We start from the raw sequence: 21,754 nt of genomic DNA on the forward strand, positions 1-21,754 counted from the left end.
CTGTCTCAAAAAGAAAAAAAAAAAAAGAAAAGGAAAAAAAATCCAAGCAGAGAAATTGATTTCTTGAGTGAATGAAAAATGAATATACTGCATCCTTATTCTAATGATGTTTTTAGATTCATTCCACATGGAGACATTTAGAAATTGCTGCTATCTTTTTTTTTTTTAATTTTTATTTTTTTTTTTATTATTATACTTTAGGTTTTAGGGTACATGTGCACAATGTGCAGGTTTGTTACATATGTATCCATGTGCCATGTTGATTTCCTGCACCCATTAACTCGTCATTTAGCATTAGGTATATCTCCTAATGCTGTCCCTCCCCCCTCCCCCAACCCCACAACAGTCCCCGGAGTGTGATATTCCCCTTCCTGTGTCCATGAGTTCTCATTGTTCAGTTCCCACCTATGAGTGAGAACATGCGGTGTTTGGTTTTTTGTCCTTGCGATAGAAATTGCTGCTATCTTATAACCAAGTCCTTTAGATAGATATACCACCAAATAATCTTTTTTTCCTGGAAATATTTAGAAATCTCTATGTGCTGCGTTGTATTTTATTAAATTTCTGTTGTATACTAAAATCTCTTAACGAAGTTCATCATATATCAAGGCAAAATTCTACGTCACTTTTTGCCAATTTAATTGACCTTTTTTTTTCTGTTTCTTGTATGTCCATCTTTACTATTCACTGTTTTCTGTTTTTCCTTAATGTGCTGTTTTGGTCTGGTTCTTCTCACCATTAAGTGTATAAAGCTATGTTAACAGATTTATTTTATCTTAGAATTACTACCCTTAATTTCTTTGCCTTTTTCTTCTTTTCTGCCTATAACTTTCAGTATTGTTTTGATAGGCAAGGATAGCTCTAGCATTGGAAGCTTTATTTCACATCATGTTATACCTTTCCCTTTGGGCTTTTAATACATAAAAGAAATGAAATAATGGAGCACAGCTTATTGTGTAAAAAGGGAAACAAGCAAGACTGGACTGCCCCTAAAAAGTTTTGGCCCATAGAGTAGCAAGTTGTTTATTCCTACTATATACAGAATGGAAGACGTTTTTTCGTTGATTTAAGAAATCGTCAGCCAGGCATAGTGACTCACACCTGTAATCCCAGCAATTTTGGAGGCTGAGGCAGGAGGATGGCTTGAGGTCAGAAGTTCGAGACCAGCCTGCGTGAGACCCTGTCTCTACAAAAAAATTTAAAAATTACCTGGGTGTGGTGGTGCGCATAGGTAGTCTCAGCTGCTTGGGAGACCGGGGCAGGAGGATCTCTTGAGCCCAGTAATTCAAGGTTACAGTGAGTGATGATTGTGCCACACTGTACTCCAGCTTAGATGACAGAGCAAGTCCCCATCTCAGAAAAGAGAGAGAGGGAGCGAGAAGGGGGTGGTGCAGAGAGGGAGAGGGAGAGACAGAGGAAGGGAGGTGAGAAAAAGGGGGAAGAGAGAGAAGAAAGAGCAAGAAAGAAAAGAAAAAAAAATTGTCCTTGAATTTCTAAATTAGTGAGAGCACCATGTTACAATAGATATATTTATTTTAGTTTTTTTTATAGTGTTCTTTGATGCACAAAATTTTTTTCATTTTGAAGGAGTCCAGTTTGTCAGTTTGTTTATTTTTTCTTGTGTTGTCTGTGCCTTTGGTGTCATATCCAAGAAATCATTGCCAAATCCAGTGTCATGAAGGTTTTCCTGTAAGTTTTCTTCTAAGAGTTTTTAACTTTTTAATTTTTGTTTTTTAAGATTTTTTTATAGTTTTAAGCTCCTATATTTATGTCTTTGATCCATTTTGATTTATTTTTTGTAATATGATGTTAACGATCCACCTTAATTCTTTTACCTATGGATATTTCATTTTTCCATCATCACTTGTTGAAAAGACTGTCCTTTCCCTATTGAATGGTCTGGCACCCTTGTCAAAAATTATTTGACCATATATGCAAGAGTTTATCTTTAGTCTTTCTCTGCTCTTCTCTTGGTTTATATGTCAGTACCACACTGTAAGGCTGTTTTGAAATCAGAAATTTTAAGTCCTCCATCTTTGTTCTTTTTCAAGATTGTTTCGGTTATTTGGGATCTCTTGAAATTCTGTATGAATTTTAAGGTAAAATTTTTTTTTTTTTCTGTAAAACATTCTTTGAGGTTTTGGTAAGGATTGAATTGAGGCTTATCGATGTTACTGATCTTTTCAAACTTTTGTTTCATTGATTATTCTCATGTGGTTTCCTGTTTTCATTCATCTATTTTTGCTCTAGTTTTTTTTTTTTCTGCTTAATTTAGATTTAACTTGCTCTTATTTTCCTAGTTTTCTAAAGCAGAAGCTTACATTATTGATTTTAGATCTTCTAATATATGCATTCAGTACTATGAATTTCCCTTTATGTAGTGCTTTTGATTCATCCCACAAATTTTGATAAATTGTATTTTTATTTTCACTTAGTTCTAAATATTTTAAATTTCCCCCAAGATTCCTTTTTTGATCTGCGTTACTTAGAATTATTTGGGAATTTTTCGACTATTTTTCTGTTATTCATTTCTTGTTTAATTCCACTGTGATCTAACAGATACAATGTATGATCTCCAGTCTCATAAATTAACATATTAAGATGTGTTTTATGGCCCCAGAATGTGGTGTGTCTTCGTAAAAGTTCCATATGAGCCTGCGAATAATGTGTATTCTACTGTTGGTGAAAGAAATAATCTGTAGATGTCAGTTATATCCAGTTGTTTGATGGTACCAGTTTAGCTGTTTCGTTACTCATTTTCTGATTGTTGGATCTGTCCATTTCTGATAAAGGGATGTGTATGGGCCTGTTTTTAGACTCTACATTGATCTGTGTATCTATTTTTTTCTTTTCTTTTCTTTTTTTTTTTTTTTTTTGAGATGGAGTCTAGCTCTGTTGCCCAGGCTGGAGTGCTAGAGTGTGCAATGATAATGATCTTGGCTCACCACAACCCCTGCCTCCCGGGTTCAAGCGATTCTCCTGCCTCACCCTCCTGAGTAGCTAGGATTACAGGCACATGCCACCACACCTGGCTGATTTTTGTATTTTTAGTAGAGATGGCGTTTCACCATGTTGATCAGGCTGTTCTGGAACTCTTGACCTTGTGATCTGCCCACCTTGGAATCCCAAAGTGCTAGGATTACAGGCATGAGCCACCACGCCCAGCCATATCTCTTCTTTTACTTGTACCATGTTGTCTTGATTTGTAGCTTGTAGTAAGTCTGAAATCAAGTAGTAAATCCTTCATCCTTGTTTTTGAAAATGATTTTTAACTCTTCTATTTCCTTTGCCTTTTCATATACATTTTAGAATCAAGTTGCTAGTACCTACATAAAATCCTGCTGATATTTTGATTGCCATTGTATTTGATCTATAGATCAATTTGGGAAAAATTAACATCTTAATATACTGAGTCTTCTAGTCGATGAACATGGTTTATCTCTCCATATGTAGGGCTTTTATGATTTCTTTTTTCATAGTTTTGTCACTTTCAGCGTGCAAGTTTCGCAGGTATTTTATTTTTTTGGTGCTAATGAAAATGGTATTTTTAAAAATGTTTCATTCTTACTAGTTTATAGAAATACAATTGATATTTAAAATATAAACATTGTACCAGTGTACTTGCTAAAGTCACTGTAGGTGTAGATTACTTTTTCAGATTCCTTGGGATTTTCTACATAGCCAATTATGTCATCTGCAAATAGAGACATTAATACTTTTTCATTTTCAACTGTATGCCTTTCTTTCCCATTCCCGCCTTGCTTTTTTGTACTGGCAAGGACTTCAGTATAATGGTAAATAGGAATGACAACAGTGAACCTTTTTTGCTTTGTTCCTGATCTTAGGGGGAAATCTTGCAGCTTTTCATCACTTAATATAATGACTAAAGTAGGCTTTTAGTAGGCACCTGTGTCAAGTTAAAGACGTTCTTTTCCATTCCCTTGTTTGCCAAGAATTTTTATCATGATGGATGTTGAATTTTGTTAAATACTTTTTATGCATTTATCATCATGTAGTTTCTCTTTTCTTTATTAATATTATGAATTATAGTCATTGACTTTCAAAACTTGAATTAGCCATACATTCCCAGGATAAACATGAATGTATTATTCTTTTTCTGTATTTCTAGATTTGACTTGAGGTTTGTTTGTTTGTTTGTTTGTTTCAGAAGGTGAAGTTTTTTGCTGTTTTTTTTCTGTTTTTGTAATTTTTTGTGACTTTGATGTCAGGGTAATGCTGGCCTCATAAAATGATTTTCCTCTTCTATGTGCTATGTGTTTTTTTTCTTATTATACTTTTTTTTTTTTTGAAACGGAGTCTTGCTCTGTCGCCCAGGCTGGAGTGAAGTGGCATGATCTCGGCTCACTGCAAGCTCCGCCTCCCAGGTTCATGCCATTCTCCTACCTCAGCATCCCAAGTAGCTGGGACTACAGGTGCCCGCCACCACGACTGGCTAATTTTTGTTTTTGTATTTTTAGTAGAGACAGGGTTTCACTGCGTTAGCCAGGACGGTCTTGATCTCCTGACCTCATGATCCGCCTGCCTCAGCCACCCAAAGTGTGGGGATTACAGGCTTGAGCACCGCGCCCGGCCTATTCTTTTGTTCTTAAATGTTTGGTAGAATTTGTCAGTGAAGCTTTCTGGGCGTGTAGTTTTCTTTGTTTGAAGGTTTTAACTAAGAATTTAATTTCCTTAGTAGATTTTGAACTAATAAACTTACCTGTCTCTTCTTGAGTGAAATTTTTGACAGTTCATTTCTTTCAGGGAATTGATACATTTTATTTGTTACAAGATTTATGGGCATCAAAGTTCATAAAGTGCTTCTCCACTTACAATGGGATTATGGTCCCAATAAATCCATTATAAATTGAAAATGCATTTAATACTCCTAATTGTAGCTTAGCCTAACCTACCTTAAATGTGCTCAGAATATTTACATTGGCCTACAATTAAGCAAAATAATCTAACACAAAGACTTTTACAATACAGTGTTGAATAATACAGGTAAGAGTATCATATCACATATCACTAGCCTGGTGAAATATCAAAATTCAAAATTTGAAGTATGGTTCCTACTGAATGCACATTGCATTCTCACCATTGTAAAGTCAAAAAATCATAAGTTGAGCTATTTAAATTGGGGACTGTCTATATTTGTAATATACTCATATCTCGAGGGTTTGTAGCCATGCTTTTTTTGTTTTTTTTGTTTTTTTTTCATTACCTCTGAGAAGCTGTGATGAAGTCATGTTGTCTTTTATTCCTGATAATTGGTATTTTGTGTCCTCTGGTTTATTTATTGTTTATTAATTTAGGTCAGCTTGGCATTAGGTTCTTAATCTTTTCAAATGCTCAACTTTTGGTTTTGTTGATTTTTCTGTATTTTTCTATTTTTAATTTCGTCGATTTCTGCCCATTTTTCTTCTTGCTTTGGGTTTAATTTCCTCCCCTTTCTAGTTTTTTGAAGATTGAAGTTTATGTCATTTAATTGATACTTCTGTCTTTTTAATCTGAACATTTTTTGTTATATACATTTCCCATTAAACACTACTTTAGCAAATTTTGAAACAAATTTGAAACCAAGTTTTCATGACTATTTACTATTATATTTGCTATTATATTATTTTCCTGACTATTATATTTGCTTTTTCATTCAGTTTAAAATTCTGTTTGATTTCTCTTGTTATTCTCTTGTTCATCTATGGATTATTGAAAGTATTTTTAAATTTCCTTAAAATTTTCAGAAATCATTCTGTTGCTGATTTACAACTTAATCCTCTTATGGTTAAAGGACATATTTTACATGGTGTTAATTTTTTTAATTTGTTATTCGTTTTATGGTCCAGAATATGAACTACCTTGATAAATATTTCAAATGCATTGAAAAGAAACTGTACTATAATATAAATGCTGTTTGGTGAGTGTTCTGTGTCAGATCAAAGTTGTTGCTACTGTATTTCTGATTTTTTGTATGCTTGCTGTTTTTTTTTTTTTTGGTCTCCTTGTTTTATTGATTATGAGACAGAAATGCTAAAGTCTGATTTTATTTCTGTTTAGTTTCCTGTTTTGTGTGTGTGTTTTTACCAGATATATTTTGAAACTATTGTTAACGGCATAAATATACTTGGGATTGTTACGTCTTGGTGGACTGAATCATTTGTTAATATATAATATCACTATCCCTGTCAATATTCCTCTGAAAACTACTTTGTCACATACTTATATCAAACTATTGCTAGTAATCTTTTTCCTCTCCTCTGGGATTTTAATTATGTTAATGTATTAGACCCTTTCATTTTGTCTCACAGGCCTCATATTCTTTTTCTTGTCAATATTTTTTTCTAAAATTTTCAGATTGGGTAATTTATATTGTTCTGTCTTCTAGCTCATGATTCCTTCATCTGTCATCTCCATTTTGCAAAAATGTTCATTTGATTCTTTTAAAAAAATAGTTTCTATATATTCTCTGAGTACTTCTATCTTTCCATTAATTTTAAGTTTGTTTATTTTTACCCCATAGAGTATAATTACAATAGTTGCTTTAAAATCTGTTTTATTTAATATCTTGGGATCCAACATCTAAACCTTAGGACTGACCTTTGTTGATTGTGTTTTCCTTTGAAAATTCTTCACGTTTTCCTGCGTTTCTGTATGTTGAATAATTTTGGGTTTGTCTCTTTGCCATTTTGAATATTATATTGTAAGATGCTGGCTCCTGTTTAAATTGTGTGGGAAATGTTGGTTTTTTGTTTTTCTTCGTTTCTTAGTAGGTGATCAGTTGGCTTAGATTTAGACTGTAAGTTCTGTCTTGCTTTCCCTAGGTGATTGTTCCCTTGTCAAAGGAAACAATCAGTTTAGTTCTCAGCTTTTGCCGTGGTACTTTGAGTCTACCTAATGCACATGCCAGTTAGAGCTTAGTTTAGGACTTGGGTCATCTTTTCAACTGTAGTTCAGTGCACAAAGCATTTGCTGCTCTGCTTTGTGTCCATCTTGCACATACACAGCTCAGAAGTGACTGTGCCAGTGAATGCACAGAACTGTAGAATTTCCTTCTCCTTTACTTTCTTTCCAGGTTTCTCCCCGACTCTTTATCTCCCAGGGCCCCTTTTTACTGATCCTTTGTCAAGAAAGTTGGGTTGTTTCATTTTAGGAGACTTTAGTGCCCAGTCTACTGCTGAATTCTGTTAGTAGGGCCCGCCACAAGGGCAAAGAAGCAAGAGAATAAATAAGAAAAATATAATGGGGATTCTCCTTTTTCATATTCGCTATATCACAGATGCTTCTTTTTATATACACAGAGTTTTACTCTGAGTATTAGCTTCTCATACTGCTGTAGCTCTGTGACTGAAGCCCACCCATGGGGAAAAGTTGGAGGAGGAAAAGAGTAAGTAAAAAGTAAAAAATTATTCCCAGTCCCCTGGTTTGCCGAAGCCATTAATAAACACAACGATTTTACTTAGTGTTTGCTGCTTGAGGTGCTGACTTTAGCTTGCCAAGAGAGAAGAGAGGGGGGAAAATGGTACTCTTCATCCCCTGAATTTCATTTAAGTTTAGAATTCTCTCCTGGAAATGACTGTTTTTGTTTACTTTTTCAGTTTCCTCATATAGTTGCTTTTGTTTTTTGGATATTGTCCAGAGTAAACTCAGAGTAAGAGAGATTGGCTTGCTCTCTTAGCTTGGCAGTAAAAGTCTCAAATGCTTTTAAGCCCATCTCAAGAGTATTTAGTGTTACTTAAATGTATTTATTACTCTTGTCTGTTTGGTGATCATATAAAATATTGCCTTTGTGATAACTTTATAGTTAGAGAATATTTTAAATCACTTATTTTATACAAATATCTTTTGTTTATTTTGTATATTTTGTATTTAGTAAATGTTTAACTGAGGAATCTTTTAAACAGCTATTTTTTTCATTGCTTAAATAAAAACTGAGTTCATGTGAATATTTTTCCTACATATGCTGTATATTTTAAAAATAATTTAGTTCCAAGTATATATGCACATAATTACATGTTAAAGAACCATCATTATGTAGCAGCTAATCAGAAAGGAATTTTATGAGTCATTTTAAAGGTTCTTTTGGAGAAATATATTTTCCTTTTTAAATATGTAACCTGAGAATTGTTTGCAATAAATAATCTTGCCTTTGAATTAAACACATTCTTTAAAGGTATTTTTCTTTAAATGTGAGTTTGAAGAATTTAGACTGTATGATAGCAGAAGTTACAGGTTCTTCTTCATTCCAGATTTCCTTAATATTATTATTATTATTATTATTTTGAGACAGAGTTTTGCTCTTGTTGCCCAGGCTGGAGTGCAGTGGCACGATCTCAGCTCACTGCAACCTCCACCACCCGGGTTCAAGCAGTTCTCCTGCCTTAGCCTTCCAAGTAGCTGTGTTCCCCCCACCCCTGCCCCTGACAGCTGGCTAATTTTGTATTTTTTTAATAGAGATGGGGTTTCACCATGTTGGTCAGGCTGGTCTCCAACTCCTGATCTTAAGTGATCCACCCACCTCGGCCTCCCAAGGTGCTGGGATTACAGGCATGAGCCACCGCACCTGGCCCTTCATTCCAAATTTTCTTAGTTGCATAAGTTAATGCACAAGTGACAACTGTGAAGTCTTGGTAGATTTTAGAAATCAATTAGTGAAACTCATGCTGATTGTAATGCTTCCACTTTTTCATCAGCAGATTAAATGACTATTAATAAGTAGCATTATGATAACAGTTATTATAATTTATAACTTTAGAGGCAGTTACCTTTCCTATAAGTTAAAGCTTTACTAAGTATATTCTCTCCTGAATTTAAATGAAATGTTAAAGACTTATGTTGATCAGCATCCATCATGGCCTCCAGGGATCTCTGTCTCCTAGTATTCTTATGCTTGTGTAGTTCCCCTTCACCTACCTTTTTCCAGGCTTCATTTATGTGACCAGTAGATGTCTCCTAAAATTAGGTTATAAAAGACACTGTAGCCTCTATCTTCATCATTTTCTCTCTTCGCAGTCGCCTGGTTTGGGAGAAACATCTGCATTGTCACAAGCCCACATGGTGGGGAACTGAAGCCTTATGCCAAAAGTCATGTTGAGTGAGCTTGGAAGTGGTAGTTTAACAGTCTAGAGTCCTAGCAGGAACAGCTCAACTGCAGTGTGTTGAGACTGAGCCACAACTACCCGGCTTACCTGCTCTGAGATTCTTGACCTCCAAAACTGTGTGAGATAGTAAATGTTTGCTGTTTTAAGTAGCTAAGCTTTAAGGCAGTTTGGTCTATGACAATGTCTAGCTACTAATACAAGGTCTTTTGTTTCCCTTTGACAAAGTTTTTAAGAGCCAAGCTTATTTATATTTAGTAAACAGTATTAAAGTTTACATCTTTGTATTTAATCTTTCATAATTTTTATAGAGGCATAAAACAATACACATTGCCCCTCAGTTTTATGGTAGTTTTTGTTGAAATAGCACTCTCCCTTTTTACTCATATGGATAACTTTCTGTTTTATGTAGGACCTGGACAGTAGTTTAGAAGCGAGTCTGGAAGAATTACGTATGAAACTTACTCATATTTGCACATCCTCATTAGAGCTTTGGGCTGTTTTACTGTGTCAGACTTCTGTCCCTGTTTTCTCTTTCTTTGGTAATGAATTCTTTCTTAGGATACTTTGGTGCAAATAGACATGCAGTAGGCCCTGTTAGAGAAACTCAGAAACATAAACCTTGCACACTGGAACTGAATCTGATGTTATTATAGATAAGCAATGTCTTGTTCTCTATTTTTGGAAACAATTTTAGCAAACTACTTTGGGGAATGATTCACTCAAATTTTACAGATTATTAGATGATATACTTTATTCTGTAGTGTAGTTGGATTTTTTAAGATTCAGTATTTCAAAATCGAACTGAAAAATTAGGTGACACTTAAAAGACACTTTACACATTAACGTTAAAGAAATAAAACTTGTATAGAACACTTCGTGTTAGGTAACAAATTTATGGCCAACTAGATAGAGTATGTTTCTTTATTTTAACCTCCTAATTATGGTACGATTTTCCTAATGGTTACTCTTTTGATTATTTACTGAGAGCCAAAGGAGGACATATGTAAATAAATACAGTGTATTTTATTTGATTTAATTGCTTTAGTTCTTCACCTAGAAGATGATATTTTCTTTTAAATTTACTTTTCCTTTCAAAGGGAATTTTCATCAATAAATTCTGAAATTTAAATTTTGGAAGTTAAATGAAATTCTTACTACTATCCTTGTAAGCAAAAAGTAACAGTAGAGGTGTTCTTATTAATTTATATACTGTCTCCTTATTTTGAGGAACGCCTCATTTATATTTGGCTTAGTTTCTTCTCACACTTATTGATTTCTTCTACACTTCCTCTAAAAGATTATACTATTTTATCTTTCGATCTGTGATGCCATCTTAGGATATTAAATAGATTTCACTATTATTTCATTATATTTGTTGTATTCGTTTTTTAGGGCTACCGTAAGAAAGCATACCACAAACGGGCTGGCTTAAGACAACAGAAATTTGTTCTCTCATAGTACTGGAGACCAGAAGCCCAAAATTAGATTGTTGGCAGGGCCACACTCTCTGTGAAGGCTCTGGGGAAAAATTATTTCTTGTCTCCTTCCTAATTTCTGGTTATTGACAGTCATTTTTATTATTTCTTGGCTTGTAGCTGTAGCATTCCAGTCTTGGCTCTCTTCACACATGGCCTTCTTCTCACTGTGCCTTTGTCTCTAAATCTCTCTCTCCTTATAAAGACACCAGTCAATGGATTTAGGACCCATCCTAATCTAGTCTGATGTAATTTTAACTTTATTACATCTGCAAATACCCTATTTCCAAATAAGGTGATATTCACAAGTACCTGCGGTTAGGACTGAAACATGTCTTTTTGGGGAACACAATTAACACCTGTTTTGTTTAATAACCACTGAAATTATTGTAATCTGTATACCACTTTTCCATTGTAATCTGTATACCACTTTTCCATGCTGTATTCAGTTAGTGTATCTTTATTTTTAATCTTAGTTACCCTTGTAGCTCAGTTATATTGAATTCTAATATCTTACATATTGAAAATTATAATCATGGTGGTTAATGTTGTGACTTATTTAAATAATGTTAATGATTACTGCATTGAGAAAATTACCATGAAATCAGAAAAGACCTGCCATACTTCTAACTTAACTGTCAATCTATCAGTACTGTTTTTTTCTCACTTATATTTAATTAACATTAAGCAATGATACATAATGCTTGTTTGTAAAGGTTTTTAGTGATTATAAGTGGGGTTATGGGCACAGTAAGTGCTCCATACTTATCTGTTGTGAATTACCTTTGGGCCTAGGCTGTTAGAGTATAATCCAGTCAAAGTCCACTTAATAATCTAATCTTTAAGTGCTATGTTCGGCATGTTGACTTTTAATTCCAGGTAGCCATCTCATGTTAGAATTGTATGTCGTGATTGACCAAATGATTGTGTTTTGATTGAAATAGTACATCATGCTTGTTGGAGAATAACATGGAACAAATCAAATATTGCTATTTAAAAATCTTATTCCATCTCTACTTAAAAAAAAAAAAAAATTAGCCAGGCGTGGTGGTGTGCACCTGTAGTCCCAATTACTCAGGAGGCTGAGATGGAAGGATCACTTGAATCCAGGAGTCCAAGGCTGCAGTGAGCTATGATCATGCCAGTGCACTACAGGATGGGTGGCAGAGTTTGAGACCTTGTCTCAAAAAATACTACTACTAATAATAATGATTCTTATTTTAATATTGAGCATCTTAGTTTACTGTGGGAAGGCTAATAAATTTATCGCATTGTAAATTAGCAACATTTTTTGATAATGATTAATTTCTACTTGGAGATTTCACATACTAAATTAAATTCTTATGTAATCCCATTTCATAGAAGTGGTATTTATTGGAACCAGTTTTATTTATTTTATTCACTGCTGTCTACAGGTTACTGTATCAGTATTTCTAAAAATATTCTAAGATTTTTTACTATGCTTCCATTCCCAATACTGGTTTCCAACCCTGAATGCATGTTAGAATCACCTGGAGAGCTTTTTTAAAAAAACGCCAGTACCTGGACCCTATCTGGGTATTGTCCTGGATGGGACATTGGGACAGATTGAAAGATGGATAGGAAGATTTTGTCGTCGTTGTTAATGTTCATTTATTTATTCTAATGTGCACCCAGGATGGCAACTTATATACTGAAAATCTATTTTATGGCTGTATCCTGTTTTATTTTTTTATTGTTGAAAAATGATATGATAGTTGCTCTGGTACCTTTGTAAAATGGCAACTCATTTTCTGCTTCTGCTTTCAAATCAGACCTATTTTGCTTAGTCAGCTTTGCTCTCCCTCATCATTACAAATTTTAATATATACCACTGGATTAGACTACTTATTCAAATACAAAACCAAAATTTTGAAATTTAACTAAATAATTCTAGAATATATTACTTTAGACATATTTAAGTTGTATAACTGAATTACTACATAAAAATGTAAAATCACGAAATTCTTAATTGAAAGATAAAATAAGAACAGTTTCCAAGTGCTGTAAAGATGTTTGTGTACATTTTCATATTTATGATGTATATCAGTATACAGTCATATGCACACACATTTAAAGAATAATTGGCTGGGCCCAGTGGCTCACATCTGTAATCGCAACATTTTGGGAGGCTGAAGTGGACAGATTGCTTGAGCCCAGGAGTTTGAGACCAATCTCAGCAACGTGACGAAACCCTGTCTTTACAAAAAAAAATAGAAAAAAGGTAGCCAGACCTGGTGGCACACACCTAGCTACCTGGGAGGCTGAGTGGGGAGAATCACCTGAGCCTAGGAGGTAGAGGCTGCCTGAAGTGAGGCATGATTGTGCCACTGCACTCCAGCCTGGATGACAGAGTGAGGAAACCCTGTCTCAAAAATAATAATAATAATAAAAAGAATTTTATATATATATATATAAAACAAATATACCACCTAGCTCCAGATTGCTTTTTTTGTTCCTGTCTTTTATGTCTTAGTTGTGGGTCTCTGTTACATCTGAGTATAAATTTATCATTTATCTATATTGATTTTTCCTTTTTATCGATTTTTCTTTTTTTATTTTATTTTATTTCATTTCATTTCATTTTTTTTTTTTGGTGGCATGATCTCAGCTCACTGCAACCTCTGCCTCCTGGACTCAAGTGATTATTCCACCTCAGCTTCCTGAGTAGCCAGGACTACAGGCCTGCAGCACCATGCCCAGCTAACTTTTGTATTTTTAGTGGAGACAGGGTTTCACCATGTTGCCCGCGCTGGTCTCTTAACTCCTGAGCTCAAGTGATCTGTTGCCTCAGCCTCCCAAAGTGCTGTGATTACAGTCATGAGCCACTGCGCCTGACCTTTTTATCTATATTGATTTTTGACATTGAAACTAAGCTCTCTTGGTTTTAATGTTATTCTGTTATTCAATTCAGTGATATGGTTTGGCTGTGTCCCCACCGGGATCTCACCTTGAATTGTAATAATCCCCATGTGTCAAGGATGGGGCCAGGTGGAGATAATTGAATCATAGCAGGTGGTTTCCCCCATACTCTTCTGGTGGTAATGAATAAGTCTCATGAGATCTCATGGTTTTATAAATGGGAGTTCCCCTGCACACGCTCTCTTGCCTGCCCCCATGTAAGACATGACTTTGCTCTTCATTCACCTTCTGCCATTGTTGTGAGTCCTCCTCAGCCATGTGGAACTGTGAGTCAATTAAACCTCTTTCTTTGGCCGGGCGCGGTGGCTCACACTTGTAATCCCAGCACTTTGGGAGGCCGAGGCAGGCGGATCACGAGGTCAGGAGATCGAGACCATGGTGAAACCCCATCTCTACTAAAAATACAAAAAAAAAAACTAGCCGGGCATGGTGGCGGGCACCTGTAGTCCCAGCTACTCAGAGAGGCTGAGGCAGGAGAATGGCGTGAACCCAGGCTGGAGTGCAGTGGCGCGATCTCGGCTCACTGCAAGCTCCGCCTCCCGGGTTCACGTTTTTTTTTTTTTTAATAAATAACCGAGTTTCAGTTATCTTTTTATTAGCAGTGCGAGAACAGACAAATACATTCAGCTTTAACACTTTTAGTCCTAGTAATGTTTTAGAGTGGCACAAAAAGATTCCTGGAGCAATAAGCAAACTCTCCCAAGTTACAGAAGCATTACTAATGTATTATTTGTTTCTCTTTTTGTTTTTATTGTCCTTTGCCCTTAGTGAAGCTGTGGTCTACCAATCTAGACAACTCAGTGGCAAGCATTGAGGCAAAGGCTAATGTGTGCTGTGTTAAATTCAGCCCCTCTTCCAGATACCATTTGGCTTTCGGCTGTGCAGGTAAGAAATGAAAGCAGATTTGTCTTCCTTTGATGTTGGTTAAATATGGTAAGGATAGGAGAGCATTTTAAAACAAATAACTCTTTTGTAGGTTTAAATGTCGTTTTTATTATTAGGCTCTAAATTAGAAGTATACAGTATGCCATCATTACTCATTTAGTGCTGCGCCTTAATTGCACTATTCTGTCACTTATCTTTAATACATAGATATGAATTTGTTAATTTTTGTCATTTTTCTTAGTGTTTATATGCATGAATTAATGTTTATTACTTATTCACAAACAAGGTCATAATAACATTTAAACAATTAAGCCATTATTAAGCTATATTGTATAGGCACAGGAACACTTTTTTTAAGGCAAACTATTCTTTCAACAATTATTTATTGAGTTCCTACTATGCACAAAGCACTCATCTAGGGACAGTGAATAAGACATAGTCTTGTATCATGGAGTTCATGCTAACATAGTATTCAAAAAATGTTTGCTATTATTATCATACCAAATAATCATTTGGTAAATTATTTTTCTTAACTAGGGTGACCATATGTCTGTGTTTGCCTGGGACAGTCCTAGTTCACACCATTTGTACCATTGTATTTATTATTAGTGCCCTCTTTCATTCACAAAAGTGTCATCAGTTGGAAGGAAGATAAATCATATGGTCACCCTACCCTTAATTTTTTTATCTTTGATATTTTCCCCCTTGAATATTTACTAAAATAGTAAATACTTGTAATTTGGCTTCTGAATTGTGAAGTCTTATTTTTTATTAATAATATCAGTGTTTTACAAAAAAAATACAAGCTAGCACCATATGATGGAGACAGTAACAACTTTTAAAAAAAGGAAATGCAAAATTTAAACCATGTCACTATACTTTTTCCTTTTATTCAACTCACTATGTCACTGGGCTACTGACATAATTTCATAGTTCAGTTTAAGGAGGACATGGACTAACATGTACATGTGGGTAAAATTCTCTTTTTCTTAGCATGTAGAATTTATTTTTAATGATTACATGCTGTTTTCATTTGAACCTACTTCTGTCTTGTTTAAATACTTACTTTTCACTCCTTAGAAATGTGACCTTGAGCAAGTTCTTTAACTTTCTCCCAAGTTTTTTATCTTTAACATAGAGGTAGAGCTGTTTGGGACTGTTATGAGGATTATGGAAAAAAATTCTTTGTGTGAAGTTCTTATAGTTGTTATTTTTATTATTAATATTATGTATTCAATTAAAATATATACTCTTAGTTTATTGAGTTTGAGTGTACTGTTTTATAAACACATTCACTGGCCATCATTTATGGATATAATATTTTATCAGTATTTAATTAATTTGTACCAATGCCAGATATGAATATTATCACATTTTCTCCTTCTTGGAAAATAGGAACCTACTTTAAAAATGCTTCCGCTATCTGCTAGGCAGTTTTCCCCACTATTATACATTTTCATACATTTCTTAGTTATTTTTCTCATTTAATTTTCCATGTAAGCTTTAAGATTTATAGTTTTCCAATTCTAGAAAAATTCTTTTGGGATTCTTATCAGACTTTCTTGTATTTATTTGCTGATTTTAGAAGCATTGGCATTATTGTGATAGTATGTCTTTCCACAGTTACGTGGAGTGTCTTTTTTATTTGTTTCGGTTTTCTTTTTTTTTTTTTGAGACAGGGTCACCCAGGTTGAGTACAGTGGCATGATCACAGCTTACTGCAGCCTGGTCCTCCCTGGCTCAAGTGATCCTCCAACCTCAGCCTTCCGAGTAGCTGGGACTACAAGCGTGCACCACCACACCTGGCTAATTTTTGTATTTTTCATAGAGATGAGGTTTTGCCATGTTGCTCAGGCTGTTCTCAAACTCCTGGGCTCAAGCAGTCTGCCTACCTCAGCTTCCCAAAGTGCTGGGATCACTGCGCCCTGGCTATTGTTTGGGTTGTTTTCTGTCTTTCAATGAGATTTTATAATTTACTTCCTTTAGGTTCTGGACTTTTCTGGTCAATTTTTTTTCCTATATATGTTACCATTTTTGTTATTTTTAATAAAATTTTATTTTCCACTCCTTTTTTTAGGTTTTTTTTTTTTGCTAAATGTAGACAAAACTTTTTCATATTTGGATATTTGTCTTATATCTACCTTATAAATTTTTCTCATTAAGTCTAGTAGCTTTTTAATAGTGTTTGGGTTATCTGTTTATACTTGATATCTGCCCAAAGCAATAGTTGCATTTCTTCTTTTCCAATGATTTATCACATTCTCTACCTCTAAGGCAGAGTTATACTAGTGATGGCATCCTCCCCCATCTATTTCATTTAGTTGAATGAGCTTTAGTGTTCTGCTGTTTAGAATATCTAATTTTGAAAAATATTATATTCAAATTGTTTTACTTTACTGTTTTTAATTAGAAGCAAAACAGTATTTTATCAAGTACCTTTTAGCAGCAATTGATGCTTATGCTTTTTCTAACACTGATTTGTATTTTTCTTGAATGAACCTTGCTTTGGCATAATGTAGAATTATTTTGATAAACTACTATATTTAATTGGTAACTTTAAATCCATATATTAAATTAGTCTATTATTCATTTTATCTTTTTTAACTATCTGCCATTTTTAACATCAATAGTTTTGTAATTTTCAGTGTAGAAGTCTTGAACTTCTTTTGTTAAGTTTATCCTTATTTTGTTACTTTTATTTCTGTTGTGAATGGAATTGCTTTTAAATTTTATTTTTTTATTGTTTTATTAATAGTGCACAGAAATACAATTGATTTTTATATATCTGTCTTGTATCTCTAACACTGCTTCTCTTTATTCTTGTTTTATTGTGGATTTCTTGGGGTTTTCTACACGTAGAATCATATCTGCAGTTGAACAATTTATGAATGCCATTTTGCTTTATTGTATTAGCTAGAAGATCAAGTAAATGTTAAATAGAAGTGGTAAAAGCAACTTCTTATGATACGTGAAGAGCATTTAGTCCTTCACAATTAAGTATGGTGTTGGCTGTGAGGTTTTTGTAGATACTTTTTATCAGTTTGAGTAATTTTTTATCTGTTCCTAGTTTGCTAAGAGTTTTTGTTGTGAATAGGCGTTAGATTTTGTCAAATGCTTTTTTTCTGCCTCTGTTAAGGTTGATTGTGAGGTTAATGTCCCATACTATAGTCTAATATGGGACAGTAATGTTACTATAATATTAAACCAGCTTTTCAAGTACTTTTGTGTCTGTGTTAGTAATGGATATTCATCCGTAGTTTTATACATTTATTTAGAGACAGTCTCACTCTGTCAGAGCCCAGGCTGGAGGGCAGTGGTGCGATATTGGCTCACTGTAACCTCTGCCTCCCAGACTCAAGTGATTCTCGTGCCTCAGCCTCCTGAGAAGCTGGGACTACGGGCACCAGCCACCACATCTGGCTAATTTTTTATATTTCTAGTAGAGACAGGGTTTCACCATCTTGGCCAGGCTGGTCTCGAACTCCTGACCTCAAGTGATCTTCCTGCCTAGGCCTCCCAAAGTGCTCGGATTACAGGCATGAGCTACCATGCCTGGCCTGTAGTTTTCTTATGATGATATTTTCTGTCTTTGACAGCGAAGAGCTACTGAGTTTAAAGAATGAGTTGGGAAGTGTTCCTTCTTCTGCGTTCTGAATGAGTTTGTGAAGAATTGGCATTATTTTCTTTAAATATTTGATAGGATTCATTAGAGAAACTATCTGGGCTTGGATTATTCTTTTGGGGAAGATTTTAAATTCGTAATTCAATGTGTTTACTTTTTTTTTTTTTTTTGAGATGGAGTTTCACTCTTGTTGCCCAGGCTGGAGTGCAATGGCACGATCTCAGCTCACTGCAACCTCCACCTCCTGGGTTCAACCTCCACCTCCTGGGTTCAAGCGATTCTCCTGCTTCAGCCTCCCAAGTGGCTGGGATTACAGGCGTGCACCACCACTCCCAGCTAATTTTGTATTTTTAGTAGAGATGGGGTTTCACCATGTTGGTCAGGCTGGTCTCAAACCCCTGACCTCAGGTGATCCACCCGCTTCAGCCTCCCAAAGTGCTGGGATTACAGGCGTGAGCCACCACGCCTGGCCTGTTTACTTTTTCTAGGTGAATTCAGATTTTCTAAGTTTTCTAATTTATTGGCATAAAGTTGTTCATAACATTCCTTTATAATTCCTGTATTGTCAATAGTAATGTACCTAGTTTCATTCCACTATAATTATGTGTTTTCTCATTTCTTTTTGGTAGGTGTAGCTAAACATTTGTCAGTTTCTTCACCATGTAATAGTGTGTGAAAAGGCTGTTGTAGTTGTTATTGTTGGAGGGTCTGTAGAATGATTCTGTAGGCTTGGCTTCCTGTAATGACTCTTAGCTCATCATCAAATAAATAGGCCAAGAGAGCTGTTATTTCTCAGCTAGTGGCACTATTGAAATCAAGAACATGATGCCATTACTGTAATCACGGAATCAGGAATCCTTCACTACAACTCCCACAAAGCTAGAAACTAGACACTGGAACACTACAACAGAAAACCCCCACATCTCTACAATGGTGCTTGTAACAGAAACATTCAATGCAGAAGGAGAATGACCATAAAATGTTCACCTTTCAGATCTTAAATAAGTGCATCTGATTGATGGAATCTAATTCATGTCTAGAAGCATAAATGCAGGGCATCTGAGCAATGTAGTTTTAACCTTGTATCTTGCATAGGCTGTAAATACTTTAAAATGGTGGAAATGGATGCTGAGGGCACATTGAGGTTAGGTATGAGCTAATTTTCCTTGGTCTGAAGCAGGGGATAGTATCAGCAAGGCATCAATGAGGCCAATAGTGCTTAATTCATTGCCTTTCATTGTACTTTTCACTGACTGAAACGTTCCTTTATACAAGAAAAACCTTACTACTAGAAAACTGACTGATATTCAGTCATCTTCATTTAGAATTGAAACATTTTTAAAAATGTAGCCTGTCATCTAAAAGTTTCTCTTTAAACTATAAAATAACACTCTTTCTTTAGCTGTATTGTTTAGTTTACCACTGAGAGCGATACAGAATCATACTCATGAAGTTGCTTATTAATAAATATCATTTGTGATGGTGAATCTGACATTAGGAATGGGCTCTACTTTTCTTAAATGTTGCTTTTGGAGTTTTGAGAGGTAGAAAATTAGTATATGAGCCACCCACCAATTATAGTTTGACTTCCTGTTGCAAGGGCACTGTGGATCCTACCAGGGAAGGATCCTGCCAGGGAAGATCCTACCAGCATCATGCTAATTGTAAGCTTCCCTGTCTGTCTTGCTTAGATCTTATATTTGTGCTTGTTACAATAAATTTGTTTCTCTTCGTACTCTTATTTTGTTATTTTGTTCTTTCACCTTTTTCATACATACAAAAGACTTTACAAGTCCCAATATAGTTATCAAAGGAATAAATTAGAATGAAAACATGTCTTCTGAGCTTTGTGTATGTAATAACATTGCCTCAAAATACATTAATTAAAATGAAAATGCAAAGATAATTCAAATTTCAGTATCTTAGGAGATTTTATAGATCTTTCTATGATAGAAAAGCAAAAATTAAAAGATAATAAAGATGTGAACACGAAAGTTAACAAGTATGTATATAGAAGATGGAATCTGTCAGCTAGAGAAATCCACGTTCTTTTCAATCAGACATAGGTTATTTACTTAAAATGATTTTTTATGCTTCTCTTTTTCAATAAAGTCAAGCATTCATTCTAATCCCAATATATCAGACTTGGTTCTAAATGATTTTGACAGCTTCCCATAATGAATTTGTCTGTGAGGATATTCAAAGAAAGCAGCAGTAGTAGTGTTAAAGGGTCCCAGCTAGGCTTTTTCAGTTCTTTCCTATCGTTAATGTAGACAACCGTTTCCCAGATTTTTGAGATAAATCAGTTTATTTGTTTGCAATATTTACATGCCTACATGGTTTTTTAAAGTTATTTTAATGTATTTTTAATGATTAAAAAATTATGTCATATATTTATTAGTCATTCATTACTTACCATTATTTGCATTTAATCCTTAAAGCAGAAGTGTACAAAAAAGAAATTAATGTAAAGCAAATCACTGAGGATTGAAGCAAATTAATTGTCTCAAAATAAATATGTAGTATCTTTAGATAATTTGGCAGCTGCTGAATTTGTATAATCTTAGCAAACTAGGCCATTTAGAGGAAATAATTCTGTACTACTTTTTGAGTGTGTTTTTTAATGCTTTTACTTCTGGTGTGGGCATGCTGGATTTTATATTTCCAAAAACCAATAAAATTTGGAAGGCATTGCCTCTAAATGTTACCTAGAAAATAGAAAACACAGCCATAAATATGCCTAGTAATTAGCACACATTTTATTTCATAGAAACTGATTTTTGGCTGGACATGGTGGCTCACACCTGGTAATCCCAACACTTTGGGAGGTTGAAGCAGGGGGATTGCTTGAGCCTTTGAATCCAGGAGTTCAAGGTTATAGTGAGCTGTGATTGTGCCACTGCAGTCCATCCTAGGAAACAGAGCAAGACCATGTCTCTTAAAAAAAGAAAGAAGAAAGAAACTGATTTCTAAGCAGGCAAAATGTAATATCAGTAATTTTTGCCCACAGCTTGTGCTTATTTAGTATTTTATAATTCATTGTAAATACTTTAGATTACGTGATTTATGTTTATTCCTTAGCTCATTACAGTAATATAGTGATAATACTGTGTTTTCTGCAAGTAATTACTTGTATATGATGCTTTTAGATGAATTCAAATAGTAAATCACTAAATTTTAAATTATTTGATACATATTTTCCTACATTTCCCAGTGATAAAGCCCACAATATAATTTTGTTTTGTTGTTGTTGTTGTTGAGACAGAGTCTCGCTCTGATGCCCAGGCTGAAGTGCAGTGGCACAGTCTCGGATAACTGCAGCCTCCGCCGCCCAGGTAGAGCGATTCTTCTGCCTCAGCCTCCTGAGCAGCTGGGATTACAGGCATGCACTACCTCGCCCGGCTAATCTTTCTAGTTTCGTATAGATGGTTTTTCACCGTGTTGGCCAGGCTGGACTCGAACTTCTGACCTCAGGTGATCCACCTGCCTCGGCCTCCCAAAGTGCCGGTGTGAGCCACCATGCCCAGCCTCACAGTGTAATTTTTTTAGCCATTAATATCTATGTATAAACCATGTACTGGGCCCTGTTAGTGAGTATTAAGTTGTTTTTTTTTTTCGAGGTGGAGTCTCACTTTGTCACCCAGGCTGGAGTGCAGTGGCGCAATCTTGGCTCACTGCAACCTCTGCCTCCCAAGTTCAAGCGATTCCCCTGCCTCAGCCTCCTGAGTAGCTAG

At 35.0% G+C, this 21,754-nt stretch overlaps 1 protein-coding gene across 4 annotated transcripts in view; it reads left to right on the forward strand.

The window, feature by feature from the left end:
- The window catches only part of COP1 (COP1 E3 ubiquitin ligase), a 257,894-nt gene that overhangs the window by 163,635 nt on the left and 72,505 nt on the right, over nt 1–21,754 (forward strand). For all 4 annotated transcript variants that reach the window (XM_032160914.2, XM_032160918.2, XM_032160917.2 and 1 more), the window contains one exon: nt 14,282–14,398. In XM_032160914.2, coding sequence (XP_032016805.1) covers nt 14,282–14,398 — 117 coding nt within the window. The remainder of the gene's footprint in view (nt 1–14,281; nt 14,399–21,754) is intronic.

This window comes from Hylobates moloch, unplaced genomic scaffold (assembly GCF_009828535.3).
Source record: "Hylobates moloch isolate HMO894 unplaced genomic scaffold, HMol_V3 SCAFFOLD_8, whole genome shotgun sequence".
NCBI lineage: Eukaryota > Metazoa > Chordata > Mammalia > Primates > Hylobatidae > Hylobates > Hylobates moloch.